Source organism: Pleurodeles waltl, chromosome 2_2, assembly GCF_031143425.1.
Source record: "Pleurodeles waltl isolate 20211129_DDA chromosome 2_2, aPleWal1.hap1.20221129, whole genome shotgun sequence".
Lineage (NCBI taxonomy): Eukaryota > Metazoa > Chordata > Amphibia > Caudata > Salamandridae > Pleurodeles > Pleurodeles waltl.
Window position 1 is genome coordinate 963,859,096 of NC_090439.1, and position 12,587 is coordinate 963,871,682.

Below are 12,587 nucleotides of genomic sequence, written 5' to 3' on the forward strand. Positions count from 1 at the left end.
TGATCGGAGACTGGACTTTGCTACTGAAGCCAGCACTTCTTTGGGATTCTAAAACATTCTCAACATATGAGAGGCTCCACTGTGACAGGCGCAAGCATCCCTACGTGTGAATACAAAGCGTAAACAATAATACGTGAATGGGCTCAGTGGAAGGAGCATTGTTCATTGTTTGGCCATGTAGGGCAATGTGTATCCATTAAGAGCAAATCAAGAAATGAACTCCTGCTGGATCTCCTTTTCCTTACACAGACTGGAGACTAAGGGATGATTCTAGGTTATATGTACTAGATTTTATTATCTAGAGGAGATGTGCTGACAGGACAAGCAAGAAAAGCTGAAAGAAGCATAAAAAAAGACCAGTCATAGATTTAGATGGCTTTATGGCAGCAGAGCACTGTAAATCAACTGGATAGCATTTCTTACATTTTGATGGCAGGGATGGGTTATGTTCACACTTTGCTGGAACAACAAAGAGAAGATGCTGAGACCGCAATGAGCAGCTTGGATGTTAAGTCAGTCTAGAAATTGAGTGTTTCAAACCCTTTGCTTCTTATGCAACTCGATAACACTCTGAAAATTACAAGTATCAGCTGGGTATTCTTGAAGAAAAGAGTGCCGATGCTAAAGGTTGAGCCCCTTGGGATAATCCAACAAGTGTAGGACCCTCAGTGGAAAAAGATTCAGACTCAAGAACTTAAGGGTAGTAGCTTTATTTACCGGTAACGCTGGTTCCATTTCCTCAGATTTGCGCTTCACTCCTTGTTGTGGAGTTGGTGGTGGAGGCATAGCTGTTTCATCAAGTTGCGTTCTGCTACCTTCCATTATGGTTTCTTGTAGGTGGCTTGGTTCCTCTAAAATGGGCTGATCTATATATATATAAAAAAAATTAAAAAAAACTGTCTGGTTACAAAACTCATTTATATTATTGCCATGCAAAAAGATTAAAAATATTCAATATGCACGTTCTGTTAATCAAGTACTTTTTGAAAAAATATATTTTCATAATATTACTATAAGCTTGGTTAAAGGCCTAAGAAAGTTACAATTACAAAAGGCAAATGGCTTAGCCTTCCCCTTCATCAGTCATATGAGGATACTGAAGTGGTTTGCGCTGTAGTGTGCTCAAGCGTACACACAATGCTTCCGCACACTTGTACCTCTCCCTGTAAAAAGGTTGAGGATTCTGCCTCCAGCATGCAGAAACCCTCAGCCAGAGTAATACACACACACACACACACACACACACACACAAATGTTATTGTGTATCAATCTGATCGTAGCATGCTCTGCAAACTCCGATTACCTAGTGTTGGGCAAGGACATTTGCCACTTGTTTTTCTTTGATTACAAAATAAGGAAAATGTTGCTTACCCAGTAAGCATCTGTTTGTGGCATGTAGTTCTGTAGATTCACATGCTCTGCATACTCCTACCATCTAGTGTTGGGTTTGGAGTGTTGCAAAAAGTTTTTTTTTTTTCCCGAAAATGCTTGGAGTCACAGGATCCATGATACTGCGCATGGGCTTAGACTACTTCGTTAGATTGTTTTCCCGCAGCCAGGTAAGAAAAGGAGTGTTGAGGAAGAATAGAAAAAGATGCCCATACAAATGTAAATATATAAGTACAACTATATACAGGTATAAAGTAACAAACTACCACAGGAGTCTGTGGAGAAGGGCACATGTGAATCTACAGCACTACATGCCATGAACAGATGCTTACTGGGTAAGTACATTTTCGGTTCAATGGCATGTGTGGCTGTAGACACAGATGCCCCACATAGAATGTAAAGCAGTCCCTCCATGAAAGAGGTAGCTAGTCTGTGAGAGTTGCAGTTGACTGGAAAAGTGTTCTTAGCACTGCTTGGCCTACACTGGCTTGCAAGTACATCTACACAATAGTGTTTTGTAAATGTGTGGTGTAGACAATGTAGCTGCCTTAAGAATGTGAGCTATGGGTATATTTCCTAGGAAAGCCACAGTGACTCCTTTCTTCCTGGTAGTGTGCGCTCTGGGAGTGACAGGCGTTGTCTTTATATTTACCATAACTAGTCTGAATAGACTTTACTATCCAGCAGCAGCTATGCGGCTTTTGGATATTGGATCGCCTTTATGAAGTGGTGAGAAAGCTACAAAAAGCTGTTTAGTCTTTCTAAACTCTTTACTTCTATCAATATAGAACATGAATGTACATTTAACTTCTAAAGCGTGAAGGGCTATTTTGGCAACTAGTCAGGATGTGGAAAGAAGACTGGTAACTCACAGGATTGATTGTGGAACTGAGAGACCACTTCAGGGAGTAACTTCCAATTAGTGTTAAGAACCACTTAGTCCCTATGAATTTGGAAGATTGGTTTCCTCCAAGGTTAGGGCCTGGGATCACAGATAGGTATTGTCTGTCTGCACCAGCAAGTTGTCTGCCGTGATTGAGGGTAGGAACGCCTTGAGAGCTAGGTGTACCGCTCGTAGCTCTAGCAGATTGATGTGGTATAACGATTCCTTCTGTGTCCATCAGCCTTGTATTTGCAGGTGATCCATATGAGCTCCCCATCCGAGGAGAGAGGCATCTGTCACAACAGTCAGAGTCGGAGGCTGTGCCTGGAATAGCATCCCCTTTAGGAGGTTGGTTGGAGAGCACCAACAAGTTAGAGATCTGATTGCATGAGTGGAGAGGCGAATTCGATCTTCCCAGCTCCCCGACCACTGATTCCACTGGTCCTCCAGGCATTCCTGAAGTGGACGCATGTGTAGGCGAGCATTGGGTATCAGGTATACGCAGGATGCCATGGATCCGAGAAGTGAGGAGACTGTCCGCACTGTTGGGTGACGCATTGACTGGAGAGCCCGACACTTCCAGAGAATAGATAAGCGTCGTTCCTCCGAAGGACACACTTGCTTGCAGTGTGTCTATGGTAGCTCCTAAGTACTGTAGCCTCTGGACAGGTACTATCGTTGACTTTTGAAAGTTGATATGAAGACCTAACCAGTAAAGAAGGTCGCAGGTCATCTGGAAATGTCGTTTTGCTTCCACATAAGTGGGCGCTTTGATTAACCAGTCGTCGAGATACGGGTTTATGAAGATTTGTTTCTTCCGGAGGTGAGCTGCCACCACCACCATGCACCAGGACTGTGTACTGAAAGTGATCTTGACCTACCAGAAACCTCAGGAATTTCCGATGGTTCTTTGCAATGGGGATGTGGAAATACGCATCGTGTAGATCCACTGAGCAAAGCCAGTCTCCTTGCCGAATCTGAGGATATATCTGGTGTAAGGATAGCATCCTGAACTTCTCCTTTCAGATCCAGTTGTTGGCCGTCTTGAGGTCTAGAATGGGTTTGAATTTGTTTCTGTCCTCTTTTGGGATGAGAAAGTATTTTGAGTAGATACCCTTCCCCTGTTGGCTGAGGGGAACCGATTCCACTGCTCTTTGAGGAGGATGGAAACTTCCGCCATTAGGAGATCGAGGTGCGCAGTCGTCTGCTTTGGCGGGATGGCCGGAGGTGTTGATGAAAATCTGAGACAATATCCAGTCTGTACAATGTCTTACACCCTAGCGTCTGTTGTAATCTTTTTGCCACTCTACCAGGCAATTGGTGACGCTTCCCCCCCACTGGAGTGGTTAATGAAGTTGGGGGGAGGAAATTCTCAGGGCTTTGAGGTGGTGGGCTGTAGGGTGCTCTGAGTGGACTGATGGGCTGATCGTCCCCTCTGCGCCTTATGCTGGTAGGGCCGCTGGTACTGCTGGTGAGGCCTCGTAGTGGTCCATTGAGGGGCTTGAACCCTCTGCGTGGTGTAGCGGCAATGAAAAGGACGGAAGGACCTGCTTTGTTCTTTAGGCTTGTCCAACCCTACTACCTTTAATGTGTCCACCTCTGCTTTCATCCGTGCCATTTTGTCTGCGTGCAATCCGAATAACGTGGATCCTGAAAATGGCAGATTTAAAAGCCTTTGCTGCGCATCCGGTTTTAATGATGTGAGCCGCAGCCAGGAGTGCCTCCTTAGCGTCACACCATGGCAGTACGCATGAGCTGAAAGCAGCAACGCATCTGCTGCCGCGCTTATTTGGTTGGAAACCATAGCGCCCTCCTTAGCTACTTCTAAAAAGTCCTCTCTGTGGTCTCTTGGGAGATGTTCTGCAAACTGCAAGATGGAGTCCCACAAAGATCGATCGTACCTGCCCAAAAGGGCTGTGGCGCTCGCCGTTTTCATAGTGTCCGCCGCCGAACCACAGACTTTACGACCTGTCGAGTCCAGTCGCCTACTCTCCCTATCTGGAGGAGAGGTGGAGGATGGAGAAGTTGCATGAGCCTTGCGTGCCGCCAAAATAACGACTGAGTCCGGTGGCGGATCAGAGCGCAAGAAGAGCGGATCTTACTCCGGAGGGCGATACTTCTTTTGCAGCCTGGACGGAGCAGGTCTGGTCACTGCCGGTGTGAGGAAGACCTCCATAGCAGGCTCCAGGAGACCCAGCACTAGGGGTAGCAAGGGTCTGGCAGCTGACTGCTGTTGAAGTGTCTCAAAAATTACCAATGTCAATGGCGTAGGAGCAGCCATCGGTATACTTAGTTTCGACGCCCCTCGGACTAGAACCTCGTGGAAGGTGTTAATATCCACCGGTGAGGACCGGGGAGGAGAGTCCGACACGTAGGTGAATAGTCTCTGGTGGAGGACCAAGAGTGTCTGTCACGCTCCCTTGAACTTGATCTGCGCCTCGATCAGCAGTGTGATCTTGATATGGAAGAGTCATGGCCACGGCGTGAACAGTGGTGCGATGCAGGGCGCGGTCTTGGTGGTATATTAACTGGAACTTGAGGTGCCGGGAGTGGTGTTGGTTGTGGCACTTCCTGGCCCGTTGGCTGAGGCGGCGTTGCCGGAAGCTCTGGGGGAGGAGATCGAGGCGGAGACAGACGAGAAGGAGAGGAAGGTAGCAGCACTACTGAAGAAGAGCGCTCCGATGAGGAATAAATTCTCCGCCTCTTGTGACCCCCCTCAACGGCCTCCTCGGCGTTGATCTCTCGCCATCGACGCTGTGTGAGGCGACGAGCCAGGATGTCCACGTTGACCCCCGACGACGCCGATCTGCTCCTCGACATCGTGCCTTCGGGACCAATGTCATCTTCGCCCTGATGAGCGTCTCTCAGACCTCCCACAACCACTGGAGGCTGAGGTATGACCACTGGTGGAAGACTGACCATCCCCTCGCACAGAGGTCCCACTGGTTCCTTGGCGTCTTCTCTCTGCTCTCCCCTGAAGGCAAATTTTCTCTGTCACGTAAAGTGCTCCTGGAGAACGTCTTGCAGATGCTGCAGGAGGCAGGAATGCGAGATGAGGGTAGACAAATACAGAGCTCATGAGGGTCTGTTTTAGCCTTCTTTCTGCCACATTTAGGGCACTTGCCAAACAAGGAAGGCATTTTGGAGAAAAACAGCCTTAAACTTCTGTCAGAAAACTTCAAAATGTAGTAGAGAAAGACAAAAGACGTCGAATGAAGCCTTTTTCCTGAACTTTTCTCTGACTTTTTGAAGGAAAAAACCTAAAAAGGTAGAGTTCAATGCTCCAGGGTTCTGTCAGCAGGTGTCAGAGAAATGAACTGAGGTAACAGCCTCTCTCTAGGCATGATGGGATACTGGAGGACTGGCAGTTCTTAAAGGCACAGTATCCCTTTTCTTCATTTCTAATGGCAGCCTATGGACTTCACTGTCCTGCACTCCTTTTAGAGGTTTTGTGAAATAAAAGTAGTTTTTGGAAGTAGTTGGTCTGGAAAATGGCTTTTATTTGACAAGCATTTAATATTTTTACTTCCAGGACATTCTGAATGCAGGAGCTTGAACACTATAGCCCATCCTATAGGCTGCAAGGGAACATTCTTAAGTGTCTTGACAGGCCTTCCTGAAGGGAGGAGAACAGGGACACTTAAGAAGTGATATTGGAAAAAGTACTCTGGGGTCCCCGCAGGCAGGCGGGGAATTATTCTACGCTTATGACTATACATGGAAATCCCCTACGAGAGAAATGTATATACACATATGTACAAATAATAAACTGCAACAACTACAGGCTTCCGAGGAGGGAGTGAGGGTGCATGTTAATCTGCAGCACTACATGCCATTAACAGATGTATACTGGGGTAAGTGACATTTTCCGTTCGATGGCATGTGTAGCTGCAGATACACATGCTATGCATAGACTAAAAAGCAGTTTGGTCCCCAAAATAATGTGGTGGCTAGCCTGTAGGAGTTGGAGGTGTTCAAAATAATGTTTTTAGGACAGCTTGACCAACATTGGCGTGTTGCTTTGAAAGTACATCCACACTGTAAAGTTTTGTAAATGTTTGTGCTGTAGACCATGTGGCAGCTTTGCATATGTCTGCCATTGGTATGTTTCCTAAGAATGCCATAGAAGCACCTTTTTTCCTAGTGGAATGTGCTTTATGTGTTACTAACAGTTGCTTTGCCTTAATGTAACATGTTTGAATACATTTAACAATCCATCTAGGTAACCCTTGTTTAGAGATAGGATTACTTTTATGTGGTTGTTCAAAAGCACAAAAAAAAAAAGTGGTTTAGTTTTTCTGAACTCTTGGTCTGTCCACAATACATTAGAGCTCTTTTAAGATCAAGAGTGTGGAGGGCTCTTTCTGCAGTTGACTGTCTGTGGGAAGAAGACTGGCAATTCCACTGTTTGGTTTATGTGAAAAGGTGATATAACCTTTGGCAAAAAAAAACTGGATTAGTTCTAAGTACAACTTTATGTTTGTATACTTGGAAAAAAGGTTCCTCGAGAGTGAATGCTTATATTTCACTAACTCGTCTTAATGAAGTAATCACTACTGGGAAAGCAACTTTCTAAGTTAGAAGCTGAATCTCACAGGAATGCATGGGTTCAAAAGGTGGACCCATTAGTCTTGTGAGTACAATATTGAGATTCCAAGCAGGAACTGGTGGTGTTCTAGGTGGAATGATACGTTTTAGTCCTTCCATTAAAGGCTCTGATAACTGGAACTCTAAAGAGAGGTATGTTGTATAGTCTGCAAATATGCTGATATGGCAGTAAGGTGGATTTTAATAGATGAGAAAGCTAAATTCGATTTTTGTAAATGAAGTAAATAGCATACAATATCTTGTAATGATGCTGTAAGAGGGGCAATCTGTTTAGATTGACAATAATATACAAATCTTTTCCATTTGCAAGCATAGCATTGTCTAGTAGTGGGTTTTCTTGCTTGTTTAATCACTTCCATACATTCTGATGGTAGTTTTAAATAAACACTGACCTCAGGAGCCAAATCGCCAGATTGAGTGTGTTGGGATTTGGGTGTCTGATCTGTCCTTTGTTTTGTGTCAACAGGTCTGGTCTGTTTGGGAGTTTGGAGTGTGGAGTGTGGTACTACTGATAGGTCTAATACTGTTGTGTCCCACAGTTGACGGGCCCACGTTGGCGCTATGAGTATCATATTGAGTGTGTTTTGACGCAATTTGTTAACTACAAATGGAACGAGTGGGAGAGGGGGAAAAGCGTAAGCAAATATCCCGGACCAATTGAGCCATAGAGCATTGCCCTTATATAGAGGATGTGGGTGTCTGGATAAGAAGTTTTGGCATTTTGCGTTTTCGCTTGTGGCGAACAGATCTAGGTTTGGTGTTCCCCATTGTTGAAATTATTTTTGAAGTACTTGAGGGTGAATCTCCCACTCGTGTGTTTGTTGATGATTTCTGCTGAGAAGATCTGCTAGTTGGTTGTGTATCCCTGGAACGTACTGTGCTACCAGGTGAATTTGGTTGTGTACGACCCATTTCCAAATTCTTTGACTTAGGAGGGAGAGTTGGGACGAATGAGTACCTCCTTGCTTGTTAAGGTAATACATGGTGGCCATGTTGTCTGTTTTGATTAGGTCATTCTTTTGAGTGAGAAGAGGCTGAAAAGCTTTGAGTGCTAGGGAGGCAGCTAACAGCTCTAAGTGGTTTATTTGTAGCTGTTTGTGTTTGACATCCCTTTGTCCTTGAATGTTGTGATTGTTGAGGTGAGCTCCCCTGCCAATCATTGATGCATCTGTTGTAATTATGGTGTGAAGCACAGGGTCTTGAAAAGGCCGCCCCTTGTTTAGATTTGTGGCATTCCACCACTGAAGGGACATGTATGTTTGGCAGTCTATCAACACTAGATCTTGAAGTTGACCATGTGCCTGTGACCATTGTTGTGCATCATCCCTAATATTTTCATGACAAATCTGACAGTGTACTGTTGACCTGTGTGTATCTGTGTGATTATATTTTGGAATGGTTGTATTCTTTGTGTATTTGGACTGGCTAGCGCTTTTTGAGTATTTAGTATTGCACCTAAATACTGTTTTATTTGTGCAGGTTGCAGTTGCGACTTTTGGTAATTTATTGAGAAGCCTAGCGTGTGAAGGGTTTGTATTACAGAATGCACATGGTTTTGACAATGCGTATGACTTATTTTATCAGCCAATCGTCTAGATATGGAAAGACATTTATATGTTGTCTTCTTAGAAAGGCTGCGACTACTGCTAGGTAGGCACTTTGTGAATACCCTTGGAGCTGTTATTCTGAAGGGTAACACTTTGAACTGATCGTGCTTTCCTTGAATGACAAACCTGAGATTTTCTGTGCGCCGCAAGGACGGGTATATAAAAATACGCATCTTTGAGGTATAATGTCATGAAATTGTGTTTTTGAAGTAGTGGGATAACATCCTGGAGAGTTACCATGTGAAAGTGTTCTGACAGGATGTAAAGGTTGTGGGCCTGAGATCTAATATTGGCCTTAGGGTGCCATCCTTTTTGGGAATCAGGAAGTATAGTGAGTAAACTCCTGTCCCTACTTGATTTTGTGGCACAGGTTCTATTGCTTGTTTGAGTAAACAGATCTGACTTCTTCCTGTAACAGACTGATGTGTTCTGTGGATAATTTGTGTGGTTTTGGTGGAATGATTGGGGGAGTTTGTATCAATTCTAGCCAATAACCATTGCGGATAATTGATAGTACCCAATTGTCTGTGGTAATGTTTTGCAAATTGGTGTGGAACTTTTGTAGTATTCCTCCCACAGGGGAGGTGTGGAGTGGAAGGGAATGAAACAAGTCACTGTTTAATGTGTTGTGAGGTTTGTTTAGCTGTCTGATATTTCCCTCTACTTCTGGGATACTCTCCTCTATATGTGCTCTTAAAACCACCTCGCTGGCATTGAGGTTGGTAGGCTGATTTTGCCTGCGATGTGGATGCCTCTGCAGTTTGAGCTCTAAATCCACCTCTAAACTGAGATTTCTGCAAAATCCCCTGTATTGTGTGGTGTATAGTGCACCTATAGCTTTTGCGGTGTCTGAATCCTTACGCAACTTTTCAATTGCAGTGTCCACTTCTGGGCAGAAAGGTAGTTTTTTTTGTTGAATAGCATATTCAACACCGCTGCTTGTTGGATTTCGGGTTTGAAACCCAACGACCTGAGCAATGCATGCCTCATTGTTACGGTAGTGTTGACACTCCTGGCAGCTGTGTCTGCTGAGTCTAGGGCAGACAATCTGATTATTGGTGATGGCTTGCCCTTCCTCCACTATTTGCTGTGCTCTTTTTTGATGTTCCTTGGGGAGATGCTGAATTATATCTTGTAACTTATCCCAATGGGCCCTGTCGGATCTAGCCAACAATGTCTGTGAGTTGGCTATTCTCCATTGGTTGGCTGCCTGGGATGCAACTCTCTTCCCTGCAGCATCAAATTTCCTACTCTGTTTGCCTGGTGGGGGTGCATCACCTGATGACTGAGTTTGCCCTCTTTCTGACAGCGCTTACACTACGGAGTCTGGAGGGAGTTGCTGAGTTATATAGACCGGATCAGAGGGAGGTGCCTTGTATTTATTTTCTATCCTGGGAGTTATTATCCTTGCTTTGACTGGCTTGCTAAATATTTGATCAGCATGTTTTAGCATGCCCGGGAGCATAGGGAGCATCTGGTATGTTGAATGCGTGGAGGAGAGTGTATTAAGCAAAAAATCATCCTCCAACGGTTCAGTGTGCATGGTGACACTATGGTATGCTGCAGCCCTAGCTAAAACTTGATTGTACCCTGTACTATCCTCAGGTGGTGAAGGCTTAGAGGGATAGCAGCCTGGGTCGTTGTGGGGAATGGGATCCTGAACATAAAGATCCCATGGGTCTGTATTGTCTTGCTGCGAGACAAATGCGATGGGGACTGCATTGATGTAGGACTGGTAGGAGGAGAGATATGCAGGTGTGGAGAGTGAGGAGGACAAAATCCTGAATGGCTAATTTCCTCTTAGGTTTTTAGAGGAGGAGCTGTTAATATTCTGCCAGTCTCTTTGTGGATGTGAATCCTGGCTTGCCTTTCGTCCATCACATCAAGTATTGGCTGTACTTGGGAGTCCTCCTCAGAAGTCTTATGGCTTTTTTTGTGTTTTAGAAAGTCCATGCTCTTCGGTGTAACCTGATCTTTTCGGCTCCGAAGCTGGCTTTTTCGGTATAAAAAAAATGTTGTGGATGGCCTCAGCTCCGAAAGCGATTTCCGAAATTTTGACTCCGAAGAGCAGTGTTTGCTCGAGCTGGACACAGAGCCTTTCGTCGACTCCAATGGTTTCAGAGGAGGGGCCTTTTTTTGGTGCCGAACCAGTGATATGCCCTGATGTTCCAGCCATGTCCAGAGACACAGAGCCTCTTGACAAAGGGTCTGCGGCCCCAACCCGTCCTGTTTACTGGAGTACTGCTCCAGCCTTCATTTATAGAGGGTAGAAAGCCTTTCAATGCCAGCCGGATCGCTCGAAGCTCCAACAGACTGATGTGGAGCTTGGCTTCAATTAGAGACCAAAGGCCTCTGATCGCCACCTCTCCCAGACAGCCGCCCCACCCCAGGAGTGCGTCACTATCAAATATGGTTGGCGGAATGGAGTGGGATTGGCCTCTGATCCAATCACGGTTCATTGACCACCACCGCAGAACACTTGCAGTGCACCCCAAGATCTGGACCGTGCCAGGGAGATTCCTCTGATGCGGTGCCCACTGGAGCTTTAGATCCCACTGCAGGGCCCACAAATTCCAGCAGACATGTGCCATAAGTAGGATGCAGGAGGTCATGAGTCCCAGCAGCCTCAGTCACTTTCACCGAAACCCAGAATAGAGGCTGAACCATCAGTATGATAGCTTGTATATTCTGGACTTGTTGTTTGGAAAGTAGACCCAAAGCTGCACTGTATCCAGAACAGCTCTGTTGAAAGGAAGCGTCTAAAAAAGGGGTCAGGAGTGACTTCAGCGCATTAAAAGTGAGTCTCAGAGTATAAGGAGATGCGTCAGTCTGAAGGTGGGAGAAGACTGGCTGGGACGAGCCAGCCTTCAACAGCTAGTTGTCAAGAGTGGGGGGGAAGACTCTCACCCCTGATCTCTGCTGATGAGCTTCAACCAACACCTTGTTCAACAAATGAGGGAGGATGGTAAGGTCAAAGGAGAGCACAGTGAACTCAAGGTACTCTTGGCCCACCACAAGCTGCAGGTAACAGCTGTGGGCAGGCAGGCCAGGAATATGGAAGTATTCGTCCTGCAAGCCCTATGCTACCATCCAGTCTCCCGCGTCCAGGGTAGACAGGACTTGAGCTAGTGTGAGCATTATGAATTTTCTCCTTTTTCAGGAAAAAATTAGATCATGCAGCTCTAGGATAGGAGAAAGGCCTCTGGCACAAGAGTAGCAGGAAAAGAAGCCACAACCTACTTCTGATGCTGGCATGCCATCTATAGTTCTGTTGGCCAAGGCAGCTGCTACTTTCTGGTGGAGTAAGGAGAGATGGTCTGCTGTCAGTATGTCGTAAGAAGATGGCATGGGTGGAGGGGCAGTCATGAAGGGGAGGGAGTAGGCCCACCGGACAATTTGGAGAACCGAGCAGGCTGATGTTACTGACCTCCAGCGGGGCAGGTGCTTACCCTACGACCCACTGGTTGTCCATGATGGCCAATGGGCAAACTAAAGTTATTTGGATGCTACGGCTGCAGGGGTGGTGGTTCCTGGACAGACCTCTGGAAGCCTGATCCACGAAGTCTGTGGGTGCTGTGACCTCAGGCACGTAGAGACTGGGACGTGCACAAGCTGTGGCAGCTGGGTAGGTAGAGGTGCAGATAGAAGCCCCCTCCGGACCTGCAAAAGGTGGACTGCGGTTCACAGAGGGCTATGTAAAGACTCAAGGACCTGGCCATAGCCCTGATGCCCTTGAAGTGCTTCAGCACAGTGTGCCTTGTTTTTGAAGAGAGTGGAGCCATCAAAGGGCATGGTCTATAAGCAAAGCTTGGGCATCCCCTGAAAAGCCAGTTGTCCTCAGCCAGGTGTGTACCCTTAAGGCCACCAACGAAGAAACAGCTCTGACTAGCAAGCTTGTTGCGTCCAATCCAAATCTGACTGTCAACTTAGCTGCATCTTTCCCATCAGCCGTAGCTCGAGAAAGTACAGCCTATGCATCCTCCGGGACCATAGGCAGCACATGTTGAACCCAATTCCACAGTGAATGGTAGTAACAGCTTGTAGGAAAGTGCAACTGTTGGCATGGTGACCCCCCCCCCCCACACTTTTTGCCTAGTGTT

General features: G+C 46.1%; 1 protein-coding gene across 1 annotated transcript in view; it reads right to left on the reverse strand.

Annotated features, from left to right (window-relative positions):
* RAD21 (RAD21 cohesin complex component) overlaps positions 1-12,587 on the reverse strand; it is a 205,049-nt gene that overhangs the window by 42,793 nt on the left and 149,669 nt on the right. Inside the window, exon 11 of the mRNA XM_069220648.1 lies at positions 718-866. Coding sequence (XP_069076749.1) covers positions 718-866 — 149 coding nt within the window. The remainder of the gene's footprint in view (positions 1-717; positions 867-12,587) is intronic.